Genomic DNA, 19,970 nt, shown 5'->3' on the forward strand with positions numbered 1-19,970 from the left:
CCTCCTTCCCTTGAAGGAGAATGTATCTCTCCCCCTAGTTGGGAGTCAAACCTGTACCAGTCTGTAATGAAATGAACTTACTACTAAGGGGTTTAAAAAAAAAAAAAGAGTCTTAAGTGAGTAGTTTACAGCTGAGTGCAAAAATCTGAAGATTTTCAGTAACAGTCTGTTTCGATGGTAAAACTTACCCTGGACCAGATCTTTGGGATTATACTATGTAGGGTGTCAGTGTATAAAGAGTTAGGGTTAAAGCTGAATGGTGTCCACTTTGGGTTTCAATGCCACTGTCCTCACCATTTGAGACATCTGTTTACATTAATTAATGGTGTCTTGGCACCAGGGTTAGATTTAACATTAAGGAAAGAAATGACCACAGCATGTACATGCATATTAAATAATGTTATAACCCTTTATAACAGAAACATTGGATTCAGTGATTTAAGCTCTGTGGGTCTTCAGTTCTCTATATTTTGTGGATCGTCAACATTGTACATTAAATAAGATTAACATTTAGGAATGAGGTTTTTGTCCCCAAATTCAAACTCTTTCTCAAAGAATCACCAAGAATTCTGTTAGAGCTGTGATACAGTGAAACACCAGTCAGCACCAGTGTCTTTCATTGAACTCATGAACCATTCTGACTCAGCATATTATTACACTGAATAATTAAAATGAAAGCTTGTTAGTTCTTGTCATATTTTAAGTAACTTGTGATGTATCCACTCAGCTCAAGCCTTAACCAACTGCATCAAAAATGTTCTAGCCTTTGTATTTTCTATCCTTTTGAACACGGAGCCATAAGTGACTTTTTATGTAAGCTTATTCTAGACATTAGGTAATATATGAATGGGCCAGTCAGCACTTTAACGAGGTCAACACGAAGAAAAAAAATTTATAATAAATAATGACACATAAGCTTCTTTTACTGGCTGGATGTTCTGAACTTTCTATATTAACATTGGTATCTCTAGCTGTTAGCATGGAACTGTTTATGATTCATTGCATTGTTTCCTCCATGATTTCCTTTCTTCTGAAAGTTAGAAATATTTTAAGTGAAAACTAAAAGCTCTTTCCTACTGACCATAATCAGTTTATCCCACTTTTATTAGTCAGTTTCTTTCCTGATTGTTTAATATGTGACCTAAAAGAAAATTGCTCTCAAACTTCTTTCTGGTCTTTTACAGATTCTAAGCATAAATAAATAAGAACACTTCTTTTATTACAGGGGAGCAGATCTTTCTGCTTTGGTGCGGGAAGCTTCTCTCTGTGCCCTGAGACAGGAAATGGCAAGACAGAAGAGTGGAAATGAAAAAGGTACAGTTCTCTCCAAGAATCTTTCAGTTGTGATCACTTATCACTCTGGGCACCTAAAACCACTGTTGACCTGGAAAATGAACATTTTCTAGCATGTTATCTGTGATATTAAAACTGACGTTTCCTGATGAGACCTTTAGAAGCTGCTCTGAATATTATTTAACCTCTGTGACTGACAACTATAATAACAACAAAGTTATTTGGTACCTCTCTAACAAAAAGTGTTATATCTTTCCCTGTCATATGCAAATGCTTAGGTATAGACAAGTGGGTCCATGTACTGACTCATCATGAGTTTGGTCTATTCTGGAAAACCTCAATCTTTTGCTAAGGTAATAGCTACTTTCCTGTTAAAATGCAGTTTAAATTGGAGAGGTTAGCACACACGCGTGCGCGCGCACACACACACACACACACACACACACACAGACAGAAGTGAAAATCGAAAAAACTTTCCATATACTCAAACTTTCCTTTCATATTTGCAAAATAGATGTATGAATATGTTATTATGTGATGATTTGCAGCCATCTCAACAGCTTTGCACCATTCTTCACATTTAACGGTATCTTCAGTTGTACCATACGAGTGTGTGTGGCCAAATTGATTCATTTGTCACCTGCATTCCAACCATGCCAAGTACAGAGACAGCCTTTACTCTGCTTGGTTCCTGTGGCAATCATTTCATCAGTTGCTGTTTGTGGCTGTCTTCACAGTTCTGCAGGATACCTTCTTCAAAAGACCTCCTTGTCCTCGAAATCTGTACTTTCGTCTGAAGTTCGAGTCTGTATTCATCTCTTTTTATTCAATAGATTTCCGAAAGGCGCCTTTTTTTATTTGTATTGGTTTTCTTTTCCCTTTTTTCTTTGGCTACCAAGAATCTTAGAGCTAAATTTTGTTTACAGTTACAGCAGCATATGCTTAGCTTAGCTTAATTATGAAGTCCACAAGTTTATTATTGTTTAAGTTCAAGATTCAGTTATTTGAACTTCTTTTAGTGTGAGCTATTTTAAATTCCTTTTGGAAGTAGGTGGGCTGCAGTTAGCAAAGTTAGAATATCTTGTAAGAACATCGTGTGTATAGTATGCTCTCTGAGAGCTGGATCTACTGACTATCTTGAGATTTGTTTTGTTATTAAAATTAATGTGCTTCTTTGCATGTATTACTGCTAATAATTCTGTTAGGATGTCATAACATATAGTACAAGTTCTGATAGCTCTGCTATGCTACAGTTGTCATTTCCAGCTGTCTGTCCTTTGGGACTTGGCATTGGTATCTTACTGAAACTGAAATGCCATTCGGCTTCCAGTTGACGTGTTCAATGACACATATTATTTTATTTTTAGGTAAATATTCTATCCCAATATCTGTGTAGAAAGTTTACTATTTTAGGTATAAATTGTCATCATGTAAGTTGCCATATTAACATTTTTTTCTACATTAACATTCTAAAGCAAGCCTTATTTAACATTTAGTTACTTGATTTCTCCTACTTACGTAATAGCCTAACTTTATAAAGAATCAGAAGCCCCTTCTCATCCAGTGTCGTGATGTTATCTATATTTATACATTGTGATATTACAACTCCATAACATCTAATTATATGTATGTACTCTTAAATACTGTGGAATTCTACTTTCCATTCCCGGTTAAATATATTTGAATTGTCTTAAAAGAGAGCATTCTGGTTCTTCTTCATAAACATCACCATTAAGTCAAGGTAAAGAGTGCACAGAGGACCTACAAAGGGTTATCTGATTATGAGTGGTAGGTTTCTTTGGGTGGTACTGCTTTAAAACTTGATGAGCAGAGGGTGGGAGAAATGAGGAGACATTGGTCAAGGGTGCAAACTTCCTGCGATAAAGTGAATAAGTGCTGGGGGTCTAATGTACTGCGTGGTGACTATAATTAACAGTATTGTATTTTATATTTGAAAGTTGTTAAGAGAGTAGATCTTAAATGTTATCACCACACACAAAGAAGAGAATCATGTGAGGGGGCAGAGGTATTAACTAACCTTATTGTGGTAATAATTTCACAATATATGCGTACCACATCACGTTGCACACCTTAAACTTCATGTCCTATGTCAACAATATCTCAGTAAAGCTGGGAGAAAATAAACAAACAAATGGAATATGTGGACTGTTTTTTTTAAAAAAGTGATCAGAATCTCTTTAATTAACGACAAACTACCTTTTTTATATAATTTGTCCCAAAATAAACTGTTTTGATTGCTGTAGGGGGTAAGGAAGGTTGCACTAAAATGTATGATATTGTAAAAACTTAAGCATTTATGTAAAATTAAATACGGTCAGAAATACATAAATTAAATTAAAAGGAAAAGGGTCTAAAACAATCTGATGAGTAGACTATATCTGCTTTAAATATTGTTCTGAATAAAGAAGAGCCAATGTCATCATTAATTTACTCAGCGCTCCCTGTGAATGCTTGGAAGTCTCTTAAGAGAAACTAAGTTATAAATCACAGTTCACGTACTATACCCAGATGTGTATGTTTTTGCATTTGCTCCACAGGTGAACTCAAGATTAGTCAGAAGCACTTTGAAGACGCTTTTAAGAAAGTAAAATCATCTATATCAAAAAAGGTAAGCAATGCTCTTCACTGTTTAGAGAAAAGAGACTAGAATTGAGACCAGTAGGTGTGAACTCCTGAAAACAGACAAAATGTCTGCCTTTGTGAGGAGATTGCATGTTTCTTACAAACTGAAGCACAGAGAGAGAATGACCTCTTGTGTCTGGTTCCACAGTCTCAGGATTTTTAATCAATCTCATTCAAGTAGTATTTGACTTACTCTCCGCCCTTTTTAACAAATAGCTTCTTACCTTCTTGGAGCTGGCCTACCCAAACTAAGTTCTAAGTACTAGGGACTTACCCATGTGTTTCAGGAAAGTAAAAATATCTTCACCATAAGGTCAGAGAAGGTTTAAAAAATCACTCTGGCTTTTCCTTACGTAAAATTTTGCATGTTTATTTCTTACCGTGTTGAGGTGTTCTGTTGTAACAAGTTAAAATGGTTGCCATTATGTGAAGTCAGGTAGCTATGACACTTACAAAGAGAGTTACTAGGGAAATTTGCAGCCCTAAGAACTGTCTGGGTTGGATACTGTTATGCTAAGTTTTGCTCACTTGGCTATCTTTTGTTTCCGGACTCCTAGAAGTGTAATATGCCCCAGCCATGAGAACCTGTTCTGGACTATTCTAAAACTTTCTTTAAATCATTAGCCCTTTATTACCCCAGGCTCAGAATTTCCCATTATGATTATTGATTAAAAACTGTTCAGTCAAAGTCCAAACAGTTATATGAAATAGATTGCTGTGTTTCAGTGCTTCCAGGCTTGGTCTAAAGTTCTAAGTTAGTTGACCATCTTTTAACTAAAATGACCAGTTAAGGGTTTGGGGGCTGGTGGTGGTATCTTTTAGGCGCACAACTTCTTACTCAGCTAAGAGTAAAGTGAGAGTCTGCTGAACTTGCACGGAGTTTTTCAGCACGTTTGGAGAAACAACAGTCTGCCTTGATCTCTTAGGCATTTTTATATAATAGAGGAAATGTTTTTATTTTACTGAACATCTTTGAATAAACACAGTCTTATTCATTAAAATCACAAACAGTGTGACCGTTAATATTACTGGTACTTTTCATTCTCATCAACAAGAGAGTAGTGATATGTGTTCTCCCAAAGATTGAGTCTTTATAAACATTTTTTTTATTTGAAATATTTCTTATCAGCAGCCCAACTTTTGAGGCTTTTCAAAAATGAGAACAAATTGGCATAGCTCCACATTTGCCGCTCTTATCCTCTAACCTTACTTTTTTTAATTGACATTTAACTCACACACAGTAATGCACAAGTACAGTTCCGTAAGTTTTGACGAATGTAACCAGCACTGTGGTCAGTATGTATGAGTAGATCATCTCCATCGCTTCCGAAAGCTCCCTGTGTCCTGTGTAGGTATCAGTCCCTTTACAAATGCCGCTCTCTCTTGGTCACCACTGAGCTGACTTCTGTCATCCTCCTCTCACTTCAGTTTGGAACTTTGTGTCAATGGACTCCTACAGTACGTACTCATTTGTGTCTGGCTGCTTTGCTCAGGGTAATGTTTTGACATTTCATCCATGTTGTTGTGTTTTTCAGGAGGTTGGTCCTTTCTCTTGCTGAATAGTTTTCCATTATATGAATTTACCACAGTGTGCTTTTCCTCTCACCTGTTGGCAGATATCTTGGTTGTTTCCAGTTTCGGGCTTTTATGAATAAAGGGGGTGAGCGGGTGTGTGTGTGTGTGTGTGTGTGTGTGTGTGTTTCTCTTGAGTAAATAAATAACCAGGAGGGGAATTGCTGGGTCTCATGGTAAGTGTATGTTTAACTTTATAGGAAACTGCCAACCCTTTTTCCAAAGTGGCTGTGTCATGCGTTCCTCTTTGCTCCATTCTCTCACCAACACTCGAGTATTGTCAGTGTTTTACTTTCAGCCATTCTACTGGATGTGAAATAGTATCCCATTGCGGTTTAAATTTGCATTTCTCTGATTACAATTTTGAGCATATTTTCATGTGTTTATTGGTCATTTGATATCTTGTCTTGTGTCCTCATTTTCTTAAAAAATTGAATTCTCTCATTAAGTTACAGTTCTCTCATTAAGTACAGATTCTTAGTTTGGCCTGGATTGAAGTCCTTTATATACATTTGGATTATATTTACCCCCAACCTATTGTTTACTTTTTTTATTTTCTGAAGGCATCTTTTGAAGAACAGGAGTTAAATTTAGATGAAGTTCAGTTTATCATTTTTTTCTTGTATAGTTTATGTGCTTCTGTCGTAAGAAATCTTGACTATCTCAAGCTTGCAAAAATTTTCTCCTTTTTTAAAAGAGGCTTTATAGTTTTAGTTTTTATGTAAAGGTCTATGATCCATTTCTAATTAATATTTGAATTTGATGTGAGGTGGGGGTCATGATTACTTTTTTATACGTGGCTATCTAGTTACTCTGGCCCTGTTTATTGAAAAGACTTTCCTCTCATTGAATTACCGTGCTCTCTTTTTGATAACCAATTGATTGTGGATGCATGAATCTGTTTCTGCACTCTTTATTCTGTTCCATTGATCTAAATCTATATCTTTATGTCACTGTCCTTTTTTTGCCATTCTCTTGATTATTATACACAGTTGACTTGAAAACAGGTAGTGTGAGTCCTCCAAATTTGTTCTTTTTTTCCCCAAAATTGTTTTGTCCATTTTAGGCCCTTTGCATTTCTATATAAAAGTTACAATCAGTTTATCAATTTCTGTAAAAGAAGCCTGCTGGTATTTTGAATGGGATTGCATTGAATCTGTAGATCAGTTGGGAGAGCAGACATCTTAAAAATACTATTTTCTAATCTATGAACTTAGTATATCTGTCCATTTATTTAGATTTCATTTAATTTCTCTTTTGTAAAGTCCATTTTTTAAAAATTCATTTATTAGACCCGCTTGATTTCTCTCAGTAATGTGTTGAGCTTTCAGTGTATAAATCTTGCACATCTTTTGTCAAATTTATTCTTAATTAATTTCTAATTTTTGATGTTACCTGTAAATTTTTTTAAATGTTGTTTTCTAATTGTTAATAGTATATAGAAGTTCATTTGGTTTTTACATATTGATTTTGGATAGCTCCTCATTGGTCTCTCTTACTTACTTTACCTCTAAAAAACTCACTTCAATTTTCCAGAAACATGTTTGTTTGTATTTGCTTGCTGTAATTTTGAAAAGCTTCCGGGTTTATTGCTCAAGTAATTTTATTACAGATGTGTCATGCAAAGTTTGAAAATTGCTTGACCTGATTGCTAAATTTTGCCATGTTTTCATCCTTGCAGCTATGATAATTAAGGATTAAGGATTTTATCACCTTTGCTTAATTTTTGTAGGTAAATTTGAAACCAATGTATATTATTTTTACTGGGGGCTCAGTGCCTTCTTTCTGGTTCTGGTTCTAGTTCTGTTTCTGGTACTTCATAGTTTAAAGCTGTGCTAAAGCAAGTCTTCTAATTTAGGAGAATTTCAGTTGAAATTAGAGGAGTTGGTGCGGTCAAACTGAATCCATTTCAAATGTCACACCAAAAGGGGGGGAAAAAATCAAACCAAAAGTTGTGACATTTGTTGAGATGCTTTTCTGAAAGTAATACTGAACAGCTCATTTATAAGCAGTTCTTTCTACTTTTAACATCAGGGCTCTTTTAGAGCCCTGATACTAAAATGATAGAAACCCAACTCAAGCTAATATAAGGGGGAAAAAGAGGAATTCACTGGTCCACATAAAAAGAATGTTGAGAGTTCAGCTGACTTTAGGCAGAAACCTCGTCGCTTCATCTCTTGGGGGAAGATGTGCCTACAGGCCCACTAGTTTGTAAACCTCCATAGCAAGACAATTCCCTGATAGCTCTGGCAGGAGAGTGTCAGGGGAGCCTGTGATTGGTCCAGCTCATGGGTTAGGAGCCCATGCCGACACTAGTCACTATGGCCAGCTAGGAAATTAGATACTCTGGCCAGACTGGGTCTAAGGGGCAGCATGACCTCAAGCCCTAGAATGAAAAGATGTTACTAAAACACTGGTACCAAGTTAATTGACTCGCTAGTGGCAGGGTTGAGATTTTGAGTCTTCTTTTCACACTAAAAGAGAATCACTAGGTTTTGTTAAATGTGAAAGGGACACTTACTACATTTTAGCCTTTCAGACATACTTACAGAAATAGCAGTCACTTTGAAGTGAGTTGACATTAAACAAATGATCAGGAGATGTCTAGAAAGGAAAAAGAACGAAGAAAGGTGAGTGAGTTCTGTCCTGCTGTCTGCAGAGCTGGTCTTTATACTTCTGAAATGTTCAGCGTGTTCTTACCCGGTGAACCTGTCATACTACCTGGTACCTTCTCCTTTCCTTGGAGCAGTTGCCTGGCTGGTGCCACAGTGTGTAAAGTGGATTTGGCATCCAGCAATTGGCTGACATAACAGTAGAGTCTAGTTTAGAGACCAAATGCAAACCTTTGTCACCTGACCCAGTAAATCTTCAGTAACTACTTGAGGGTGGGAAGTGGGGACAATGAGCAACATTCTTCTGTGAGTCTCCGACTGTGCACCTCATTCACTCCCACGCTATTGGTACCAAGCTGTTCGTCTGCATCTGAAGATCCCGGCCCCGTCCTGATTTCCAGTGAGAGGCTATGTCCTATTGTGGGCCCAAGAAGACTTAGTAAGCTAGCAGTTTGTTATGACAGATATCCCAACAAATAAGACTGGACTCCTTTTGCCAACTGCTTCTCAGAATTCAGACATGTTCATCTCAACTCTGTCATCCTTTGTTTTCTCGCTTCAGTGAAACCAAATTCTCTTGTCCAGTATGTGTCACTTCACAGACCAATAGAGCATAATCTACTTTGCTGGTTTGGTTTTTTCAGTGTTAACTGCTCACTGGAGACCAGAGGTGAGGTTAACTATAAATAAATGTTGAGACCTTGAAATTATTTTCCCAGATTTTTATCTCAAATTACAGTCTTTTCTCTCTGCCTCCTATGGCATGCTCTCCTGTCAGGAAAGAAACGTCGCTCAAACATAAATTATAATTTTTTTTCTTCCCTCCTCTACTAAATCCACACCATAGAAACTTGCCTGTTTTATTAACTTGTTGTCTTTTATTAGCCCACTGGCCAGAGCATTTTGGTATTCTTCTTCACACTCAGGATTATACGGTTCATCCATTTGCCTGTTTATTTCTGTCACACTGACATTTATGAGAGAAAATCCTCCCAAGTCAGAGTTCCCCTCTCCCCTCGTGTGTTAAGAGGTTACCTAAGATCTCATTCTTCCATCCATCCGAACACTTTTATCATGTACCTACTGTACATGTGCCAGACGCGGTGCTGGCCCACAAGATACAAGATCACGGAAGATGTGGTTCTAATCTTTTTGAGCCATTAAGAGTTGTGTGGTAAGCACTTCCATAGATGTGCATACAGGTACATATTAACCTGCTCACTTGGTTCCATTGATGTTAGATGACAGTTTGCAAGTGGCTTTTGGTGATCGGAAGGTATCAACTCCATGACAAAGGTACTGTGATGGATTCTGTTAAAAACATCTGAACCTACAATTCCAGACATTGTAGAATTTATTTTTACCCTTTTAGGAACATCCCTTGGAAGACTACATGTATGTCTTAGTGATACCACTGGATTCTAGTGTATTCGTTTCCATATCTTTGGTATTCATAAATCTTTAAACCTTAAATTTGATTTCTGGAAACTGCCCTAGTGAATAAGAAGCTATACTTCTCTTTTGGAAATAGGCATAGTATGAAATTTGAACAAAAATAAATAAAGTAGATGACCCAGCTGATGGTTACTTTGATCTTTTAAAAAATAAGGCGTAACATCAAGGTAAAGAGACTGTTTTCCTTTTTTGGCATTTTCACTGTCCCCGATAAAGTAATGATGAAACTATAATAATAAGTTGTGGGGAGAGAAACTGGATGGACTGCAGGGTGGAGGAGTGAGAGTTGATCTTTTACACTCTTTGAATTTGAACCATGTGAATGTATTACCTATTCAAAAAAATTAAATATTTAAAAAATAATAATTTAAAAGATCTGGAAGACCAAAATCATAAGAATAGTTATCTCTGGAAATTAAGGATTAACTTTTATCTTTTTCTGCTGATCTTTATTCTCCAATATTTCTACAATAAATATTGTTTTATGTTTTAAAAAGTTATTTTACTATAAAAAAGGAATTACTTGGGTCCAGCCCGGTGGCTCAAGCGGTTAGAGCTCCATGCTCCTAACTCCAAAGGCTGCCGCTTCGATTCCCACATGGGCCAGTGGGCTCTCAACCACAAGGTTGTCGGTTCAACTCCTCCAGTGTCGCAAGGGATGGTGGGCTCCGCCCCCTGCAACTAAGATTGAATACAGCACCTTGAGCTGAGCTGCCTCCTGAATGGCTCAGTTGGTTGGAGTGTGGGCTCTCAACCACAAGGTTGCCAGTTCGATTCCTCGACTCCCGCAAGGGATGGTGGGCAGCGCCCCCTGCAACTAAAATTGAACATGGCACCTTGAGCTGAGCTGCCGGATGGCTCAGTTGGTTGGAGCGCGTCCTCTCAACCACAAGGTTGCCGGTTTGACTCCCGCAAGAGATGGTGGGCAGCGTCCCCTACAACCAGCAACGCCAACTGGACCTGGAGCTGAGCTGCGCCCTCCACAACAAAGATTGAAAGGACAACTTGACTTGGAAAAAAGTCCTGGAAGTACACCCTGTTCCCCTTCCCCAATAAAATTCAACAACAACAAAAAATATTAAAAAAAAAAAAAAGGAATTGCTTTATAAACAAAGCTTGCTTAAAATGTCTATGTAATTAGCAGTGAGGTTGAGCTACAGAAACCCTTTTCCTCTATTTCAGAGTTTGACTAAACATTTCACTAATATCTATCATGTTCATCTGTGAAACTGTTTGAGAGGTTCTTGAAAAAATCACTGAAATAAGTATATAGAGTTGTGGTTTTTTTTTAAATTCATCTCCCAAACCAAATGTAAATATAAAGTGCAGTCCAGGAAATAGTTTTCCTTCTTGAATGGAGTTATATACTTTTTGCCCTTGTTCTCTGTTTCAGTGTTCTGATTTGTTAGGTAGAGATAACATCTGTTCTGCCTTTATCTGTCACAGGATTATCAGAATAAAATATGTTGGTAAATTCACTTTTTGAAAGTCAAAAACATTATACATATGAAAGAACATACAAGCATTCTGTAAATGTTTGTAAACTTCCGCTTCTCCCTATGTTACATCATTTCTCACCTCCATCGTGCTGGAAGTTCGAGAACCCTGTGGTCAGACTTATTGATTGTTCCTTTTGGCAGTACAAGGCAATCTTGCTTATTGACTTTCCCCAGTCTAGTAGGCAAAGAAGAAGCTTTATTGCTGAGGCCACTTGGTATTGTTTAAAATTATTTTGATGGCTCTACTCTTTGGTTTTGTATTTTAATTTTTGCTTATTTTGTTTTAGGGACCAGGGAGAGGTGATCTAAAGTTTATATACAAAAAAATCAGCAAACTGGTACAGCCAGGAAAACTGCAAAAAGAAAATCAAGCGGGGGTGGGGCCTAAAAAACACGGATCTATTTTTCAAAAGCTGCAATAATTAAAACACCATGGTAGTGGTACATGAACTGACTGACAAATGGAACAGAATAGAAAGTGCAGGAATAGACCCTAATATAATACATAATTGATACAAAAAGTAAATATTATGTAATATTTTCCATACCAGTGACAGAAAGATGGACTATTCAGTAATTAATATTGGGACAACTGGGAAGACAGCTCAAAAAATTAAAGTTGGATTCATAGTTCATACTGTATACCAGAATAAATTCCAAATGAATCAAAGATTTAAATGTGAAAACTAAAATCATAAAAGTACTGGGAGAAAATAGGGAGATTTTTCTATAACCTCAAGTAGAAGTACCTTTTTTACTTTAACACAAAAAGCCAGTAACCTTAAGTGAAAACTCTAAAGACCCTGATACAGAAGAATAAAAATGTCTGCATTTAAAAAAAAAATTGTTAAAGGACAAATGACCAAATACAAATATTTGAAGTTCATATTACAAAGGGCAAATCTCCTGCACACTGAAAGAATGACTAGAAATTGATAAGAAAAAGACCAAATCCTAATAGAATAATGGACAAAGAATATAACAGACCCTTCAGGGTAAAGGAAATGAGCTTCTAGGCATATAGAGAAATTCTTAACTTACTGATAATAAAACAAAAGCAACTAAGGTACTACTTTTTTACACATTAGTGAGCAAAAATCTCAAAACTTGATCACATCCTGTTGGTGAGGAAATACAGAAAAAGTTACTTCCATATGGAGCTAGTGAGGTATCATTTGATATAACCCTTTTGATGGACCAAATCATTATCACAACGAAAGTTGACCCAGCAGCTCCTTTATAGGAATTTATCCTCAGAAATACATAGTCAGTGTAGTTATTTATTCTTTGGTGCATTGTGTATTAAAATAGCTAAAGATTGAAACTCTGAATGGTCAATAATGAATTCTGATGTAACTACTCTAAAAAGACTGAAGAATATCTCCTAAATATATTGTTAAAAAGGTGGGAGGGATCATGTGTGTGATTTGCCACCATTTATATCAAGAGGAAAAGATAATGAATACTCGTATTTGCACATACATGCAGAAGGAAAATCTGAAATGATACATTGATGGGGGGTAGGGTATGAGAGAGCTTTTTTCACTTTATAACTGTTTATGTATTTCTTAATCTTGTGAACATACTACTATCCAAAATAAAAATTTAACAAAATGGAATTTTAAAAAAAGATTTTAAAGGGCTAGAAAAAAACATACCGCGTGTATTTCTTTGGGACAGATGGATAAGAGTGGAATGACTAAAATGTAAAAGACTGACAGCACCAAAGGGTGGCAGAGATGTGAAGCAACTAGAACTCTCATCCGTTGTTGCTGAAAATGTGAACCGGTGCAGCCTCACTGGGAAATAACTCGGGCGGTTTCTGACAAATGTTAGCACTGCATATGACGCCTTTTGCTTTTGCCTCTCATTTCCATCTGGATCCAGCATAGTCTAGAATTTTGCTTTCTTCACTAATTAGATGGAGACATAAGAATCTTTTGACCTGATTTTTGGGGCAGACTTTCACCAACAGTGATGAGAGTCTTGGGCGTTCCCTGGAGAAAGGACGGTGAGGTCAGCTCTCTGTGTATTAGTCTGCTCAGGCTGCCATAACTTAGTACCATAGACTGGGTGGCTTAATCAGCAGTTTATCTTCTCACAGTGCTGGAGGCTGGAAGTCCAAGGTCAAGGTGTCATCAGAGTTGGTTTCATCTGAGGCCTCTCTCCTTTGCAGATGGCCGGCTTCTCCCTGTGTCTTCTCCTCTGTGCGTGTCTGTGTCTTAATCTCTTCTTGTAAAGACACCAGTCCTATCGAATTAGAGCCCACCTTCATGACTTCATTTTAACTTAATCACCTCTTTAAAGACCCTCTCTCCAGGTACAGTCAGTCTGAGGGATTGGGGATTAGCACGTCAACATACGGCTTTTGGGAGGACGTGATTCAACTCATTAACAGTGATCAGCGCTACAGTCTGTCTTCTCCTCTCTTCTCAGGATCAAGTGATGTATGAAGCTCTGAAGCAGTCCCTCTGCCCGTGACTTCTCCAGCAGCAGGCCTTGGCGAGCCACTGCATCGAGCTGGCGGAGAAGCCCACCTACTCTGAGCTGCCTTCGTTCAGCTTGACACAGATGTGGTCTCACGTAAGCGTTTTATTCTCAAATTACTGAGGCCAAGTAGGAGCTGAAGATTTCTTCCCATCTGGCCAACCTTGTATGGAAACACCCTACCTCCTCTTTAAGGAAAACAAACAGATTTAAACTGCAAAATAAAATAACTGATTCTTTTTTAAAATAAAATGTTTATTTTGAAACAAATCTTGACTGTACTATGGAAAAGTGGCGTTGCAGTAAAAACAACGTTTTCCCCCCAAACCGTCTGAGAGTAAGTTGCCAACCTGATGCCCATCACCCCCCAAATACCTTCCTCTCTGTTCCTTACACACCAGGACATTCCCCTGCATAACCAACCATCAAAGTCGGGAAATGAACAGGGACCATTGCTACCATCTCATCTTGAGGCTCCATTCGTTTTTCCAGTTGTCCCAGGAATGCCCTTTATAGCCAAAGGATCCAGTTTAGAAGTAGCTGTTGCAACTAGTTGCTGTTTCTCTTTAGTTTCCGTAAAGTCTGGAACAGCTCCTTTGCCTTGACTTTTGACACTTGTGAAGGTTAAGGCCAGTGACTTCATAAAATGCTCTCGGGGTGGATTTGTCTGACGCTTCCTCATGACAAGATTCAAGTTCTGCATCTTTGGGAAGAATATGAAGGGTGCTGCATCCTGCCAAGGGGCACTCTAGTCGGTCTGCCCCATTACTGGTATCCTTCACTGTGATCATTGAGTCAGGTGGGTCTGCCAAGCTTACACTATAAACTTACTCTTTTTCCTTTCATTGGTAGGTATTTTGTGGGAAGGTACTTGGAAATGGTGTAAATGTTCATTCCTCGTCACACTCAGGTTTTACAGTGTTTTCAGTGTGGTGCCCATTACTACCATGTGATGTCCGCATGGCCCAGTTTGGCCAGTTGGGAGCCCTCCCCATTGGCCTCCTTTGACGAGTCCTTAGCTGATACTTTCAGAAGGGTTTAATTTATGTCGTGCTTAATCTCACCCTTCGTTTACAGTGCTGCTCACAGTGTATCCTGAGACTGAATAGATGGGTTTGCTCACCTAGTTTTTTTTTCCTGCCAAAATTTCTACTCCACTTCACTCTACAAAAATGCTTGTGCTACTTTTAAGACTCTAATTTATAAAATGGAGAAAATATTAATAGATAAAAGCAAATCGGGTAAGTAAGACAGTCCTTTTCTTTCAGGGAGTTCACAGAAGGATACAGACATGTAATGTAGACAGAGTATCGTAGTGCCCAAGGAAGGGGCATGAGGAAGGTGCTGTAGGACCCCAGAGCGGGCAATGCCAAGAAGAAGCAAATATGGATCACGGGCTAGAGACACATGATACAGAATGACGGGAGCACTGGAACATTCTGGAATGTTTCTTTAGACAGCATGGTGACGTGGCATCTGGCTGTACTGGCTGGTTAGCCTTGCTCCTAAGAGGAGGAGGGAGAGCCTCCACAAAGTTTGTTCCAAAGAACTCCTTCTCAGGTGTGGAAGTAAAACATCCGTGTTATAGCACAGCCAAGGACATTGTCTCCCAAGACCACCGTACATGGAAAACTTCAGAATTCCTTAGCTTCCGTTGCCCCTCTCTCCTACCACCGGCTCTTCCTCCCACAGGCCTCGTCACCCAAGCCAGAACTCGCAGTCCTCGTCAGTTCTACTGGTTGGTAGTCAGTCATCTGTTATTTAGAAATGCGTCTGACATCTGTCCCTTCCATAGTTCTCACAGACACTGTCCTAGCTCAGGCTGTCATCACCTTTCCTATCATTTCCTTGGCCTCCTAGTTAATCTGTTCCAATCTCCGACACACAAAAACCAGCCTGCCTTTCCCAAATACTCAGCTTAACATTCTTCCACAGCCGACACTCAGCAGTCTCGTTATACGTGGACTTTTGTAACCTGACATCAACCCACCTTTGGCACCTGTCCCGCCCACTTCCCCTGACTGGATTTATTGCCATCCCAGCAAAAGGCCATGTGCTTTCAGCCTTTGCTCACTATCGTCCCACTCCCCGGATTCCTGCTCCCTACGGCCCAAACCCAGGGCCCACTTCCGGGCTTGAAACACTGCTTTCTGAGAAGCTGTGCCCACTCCCTCACTCCCCTTTCTGTCAGACTGTGTTTTGTGCTGACCTGGGCTGTGGCTCTTACGTTAGTTAGGTCAGCTCCCCGTTTAAGTACTACTAGGTTGAGATTTCCATGGCAGGGTTCCTATTCATTGTGACAATTATAGCGCTTAACACGTGACAAAAACAAAATAAATTTTTAGTTGCATCTCCTTAAGGCACAAAGCACAATTAACATTCGGGAAATTTGATGGCGATCTTACATTGTTTCCACCCCAGGTGTCTACCAAACTAGGACTTCAGGGCTCTCCGAAGAGAAACCAGCAAAGCTTTGCAGGTGGGGCTTCCTCTGCTCTTTAGTTACTGCCAGAGACCTTTTAACAACGCTTCTCCCTGGCTGAAGAGCCCCTGAGTTTGTTTAAGGCATCCAAAGGAAACTTTCTAAGAGCTTGGTCTACACGAGCATTCTCTAGAACAAAAAAGCTTTCAAGAGATCATACGTATTTATTACAACGGAAAATCTAATTACCTTCTTCTTTTACACAGACAGGAAAACCTGCTCTCCCGCTCTGGCTGACCAGTACTGAGCCTGGTAAGTGGACAATGGGTCTTCTTTTCAGACTCCAGGAAGTCTTCACTGGCTTGAACGTTCTCGAAATTTAATATCGCGGAAAGCTAAATGAGTTTCCCAACAACCGAGGACTTTAGAAATGGAGATACTAGGTGAGGGAAATAGCTTACTTAGTTCAGGTACCTGTAGAAATGCTGCTTTGTAGCATATAAGGGAATTCATTGTTTAAATAAGAAAAGCCCTACCTGAAAATGAGATCAAAAGCCAACTAATACAACAAATGCTTTGAGCACCTATTTCATGTCAGCTTTTTTAATTGTCTTTTTTATTAGGTTGGTGCAAAAGTAATTGCGGTTTTTGCAGTGATTTTTAACCTTTTAAACCGTAATTACTTTTGCAACAACCTAATATTTTCAGCTCCCTAAGAACTTGGATGTTGACATAGGGATCAAATTCTCCAACCCTTTACTGCCAAACTCAGTTTGTAGACCAGCTTAGATTCATTTATTAAAAATGTAATTATTTGTGCCCACTTTAAGTTTACACCTTACATGACACAGGTTTGTTGCATCTGTGCTTTTAGCACGCAAAATGTCAGGTTTTGTTGTTACTGCCTGGTGGCATGGGATAGTGGAAGAAGAGGAAGGTGAACTTACAAACATTATCTTACTAATACATCAGAACTGAGGCATCTAGTATCTTCATTTTAAGTTTGAGAAAACTGAAGCTCAGAGAGGTTGAGCGACTTGCCCCTGGTCACACAGGCAATAAGTAGCATCTGGGAATTCAGGTTCATGACGGTCAATTCTCAAGCCTTTGTCCTCCTACATCCTACTGGCTGCTTTGGTAGAAAGTGGACTTCGGTGTCATGTCCCCTGGGTAACGACTAAAATGTTCTGCCTTCATTAACTAGTGTAACTTGTAATAATAATAATACTCTTTATTAAGTAGTGGGTAACATTTCTTTTCTTTGAATTCAAGCAACCAGTATCCCAAATCTCTATACAGTAGCCAGTCAGTAAACTTGGAAGTTGTGAAAAAAACAGGCATTTCTGGTCAGCTCCCGGAGAGGGAGAGGGTTGCCAGGTGGAGGAGCAGAGAGGTGGCCCCCCTGCCTCTCGTACCCCCAGCCTCCTCAGCACCCACAAACAACTTGCCTACCCTGTGAGGCCAAAATGCTGCTGTGATGGGAGCCCTGTCGTCCAGGCCTTAAAATTCTGGCTGCACCAGCATTAGACACACAACCCCTTATCTGGGCCTGGCCCAGGGCCTCTGGGTTTTCTGTTTCCTTCTTCCTGAGGGCTTCCTAACGGCTGGCCAGGGCTAACCGAAGTTCTTCCAGGCTTAGTTCTTGGCCCTCCTAGTTTTCTGAGACTCTGTCCACTTTGACAGTTTCTACTGAGTCCAGATCAGAACATCCCAGCTGGTGGGCCATCTTCCAGAAGGCCTCAGAGAGGAGGGGTGGGCCTGGGGCAGCTGGAGCCCCCGGGCCAATTGTCTTCAACAGTCTTGTCCATTTCCATCTCTTTCACCTTTTCTGAGGAAACTATCAGAGGATGTGCTCCACCAAAATGAGGGGTATACGCTGAGGAGAAAAAGGAAGACATGGGATAGAGGGGACCCTCACGGGGGAGGATAAGAGAGCTTTGACCCAGATCAAGAGGGCGCCAGTCCAGACTGCAGCAGTGACTCAGAAAACACACATCAAGGGTTAGAGTCACATGGCAGCCACCGCCCTCCTACAGTCTTTTGATCACGAAGGCAGAATGTCCAAGGTGTACCTGGCCCACTTCTTATCTATCCTTGACTGGTTCTGTCCGTTCACGGAAGAGGTGAACACCTCATTTCCCAGAGCACCAGGGGACTCTGATTTCACCTCAGACATGTCTGCTTCAACCTCCAGCGTCCAGAGCCACTCTGGAGGCAGCAAAGCCAGCCAGTGCAGCCCACTCTGCGTTGACCGTTTCTGCTGGACAAGTAGCACCTCATTCATTCACCCTGCGTCCTGCCACAGCCCTCACCTTAAGGGACGCTGACGCCAGGCCCTGCTCAGGCTGCCTCGGGGGGTCATTGCCGCCCCCGCCCTTCAAAGCAAGGTTTGGACTTGCCACTCAGCTTTTCAGAATGAAACAGTAGTTCTTTTAGAGATCCACATATAGTTGAAACGGTTGACAAGAGATGCAAGGGAGTAATTAAACCAAAAGTCAGGATAGCAGTTACCTCTGACGAGCAAGAGGACGTGATGGGGAAAGCTGCCCTGGGGTCCTCTGTGGTGCTGCTTCTGCTGCTTTTTTGTGAAACCAATTTATCGAGGTATGATTGGCATCCAGAAAGCTCTGCATACTTAATGGACACAACTTGATGAGTTTGAGATAAGTTTCCTCCTGCCCTCTTCGCGAATTTTATTTGTGATTAGAACACTTGACTTAAGAGCTACCATCTTAGCAAATTTCCAAGTACAGTTGACCCTTGAACAACACAGGTTTGAACTGCGCAGGCCCCACTCCATATGTGGAGTTTTTTCAATAAATACTGTAAATGTATTTGCTCTTCCTTAGAATTTTCTTCCTAACATTTTCTCTAGCTTCCTTTATTGGAAGAATACAGTATATAACACATGTAACAGACAAAATACGTGTTCATCGACTATTTATGTTTTTGGTCAACAGGAGGCTATTAGTAGCTATTAGTAGCTAAGTTTTGGGGGAGTCAAAAGTTTTATGTGGATTTTCAACTGCGCAGGGGGTGCCCCTAACCCCCTCATTGCTCAAGGGTCAGCTGTATCCACCCCAGTATTGGTAACTAGGCACCGCCGTACGGGAAAGCTCTGGGACTTACCACTTTGTATAATGAGACTTTGTGCTCTGGATCAGTACCTCCTGTTTCCCCCTCCCTCACTCTGTTTTTCTTATGATTAAACTATACATACGCATGTTATACTCCTTTCCGTATTTATGACATACTTCACAATAAAAACACTTTGAAAGAGATGAGGGTTACTTTTGGGAAAAACAACTTTCGGCTGAAATAATTGGCTGAGGTAGAAGTGCTTAGGCTCTAAATTATGGAGACAGTTTTCTGTGACTGGGTAAAGCCTCAGTCAAGCAGAAAGCAAAAGCAAGAGCTGTGAGCTTTGGCCTGGCGCCAGCCGTAACTCACTGGGAAATGAGCTCACCCTCAAGGACGTGTGCAGCCCAGACATGCTTCGGTGCCTGCCCGTTCTCAGGACAAAATCTGTGCTGAGGTTGTTTCAGATAAAGAACAAAAAAAAAACCAGTGCTTTTTGTCTCCACACTTTCCATCCCTCCTCCTTTTTCTTCCCCTGCAGCCAAGTCTAATCAGCTGGCTGTTTGGTGAGTTGATGCATTAAAATTAAAATTTACTCCAGTGGAAGCTCACGGGGTCTTTTTTTTCTTTTTTCTTTTTTTTTCTTTTTTTTTTTTGACCTTCTCCTGAGCCAGAGAGGCATTTTGAATTCGAGAGGTAGTGCTGATTGGCCTAAGCAAGGACATTTGTGTGATTAGCAGCACTGGGGACAAGGGACAAATGCCAGGAGTCCTTCTTAACACTGCATAGCATGTAATAAAGCTGGGGGGAAAAAGGGGGGAGACTTTTGGAATTGCTTTAGGTCTCAAATCTTGAGGGATTCTATATATTTCTTTTCAGCTGGGGCCTGTAATAGGTTCAGATGGCAGA

General features: G+C 39.8%; 1 protein-coding gene across 6 annotated transcripts in view; it reads left to right on the forward strand.

The window, feature by feature from the left end:
• NVL (nuclear VCP like) overlaps positions 1-13,831 on the forward strand; it is a 70,457-nt gene extending 56,626 nt beyond the window's left edge. For all 6 annotated transcript variants that reach the window (XM_074316944.1, XM_019716054.2, XM_074316946.1 and 3 more), the window contains 3 exons: positions 1,226-1,314; positions 3,852-3,922; positions 13,511-13,831. In XM_074316944.1, the coding sequence (XP_074173045.1) occupies positions 1,226-1,314; positions 3,852-3,922; positions 13,511-13,555 (205 nt within the window). In that variant the 3' untranslated portion in view covers positions 13,556-13,831. The remainder of the gene's footprint in view (positions 1-1,225; positions 1,315-3,851; positions 3,923-13,510) is intronic.
• Positions 13,832-19,970: the final 6,139 nt, after the last annotated feature.

Source organism: Rhinolophus sinicus, linkage group LG12, assembly GCF_036562045.2.
Source record: "Rhinolophus sinicus isolate RSC01 linkage group LG12, ASM3656204v1, whole genome shotgun sequence".
Taxonomy (NCBI): Eukaryota; Metazoa; Chordata; class Mammalia; order Chiroptera; family Rhinolophidae; genus Rhinolophus; species Rhinolophus sinicus.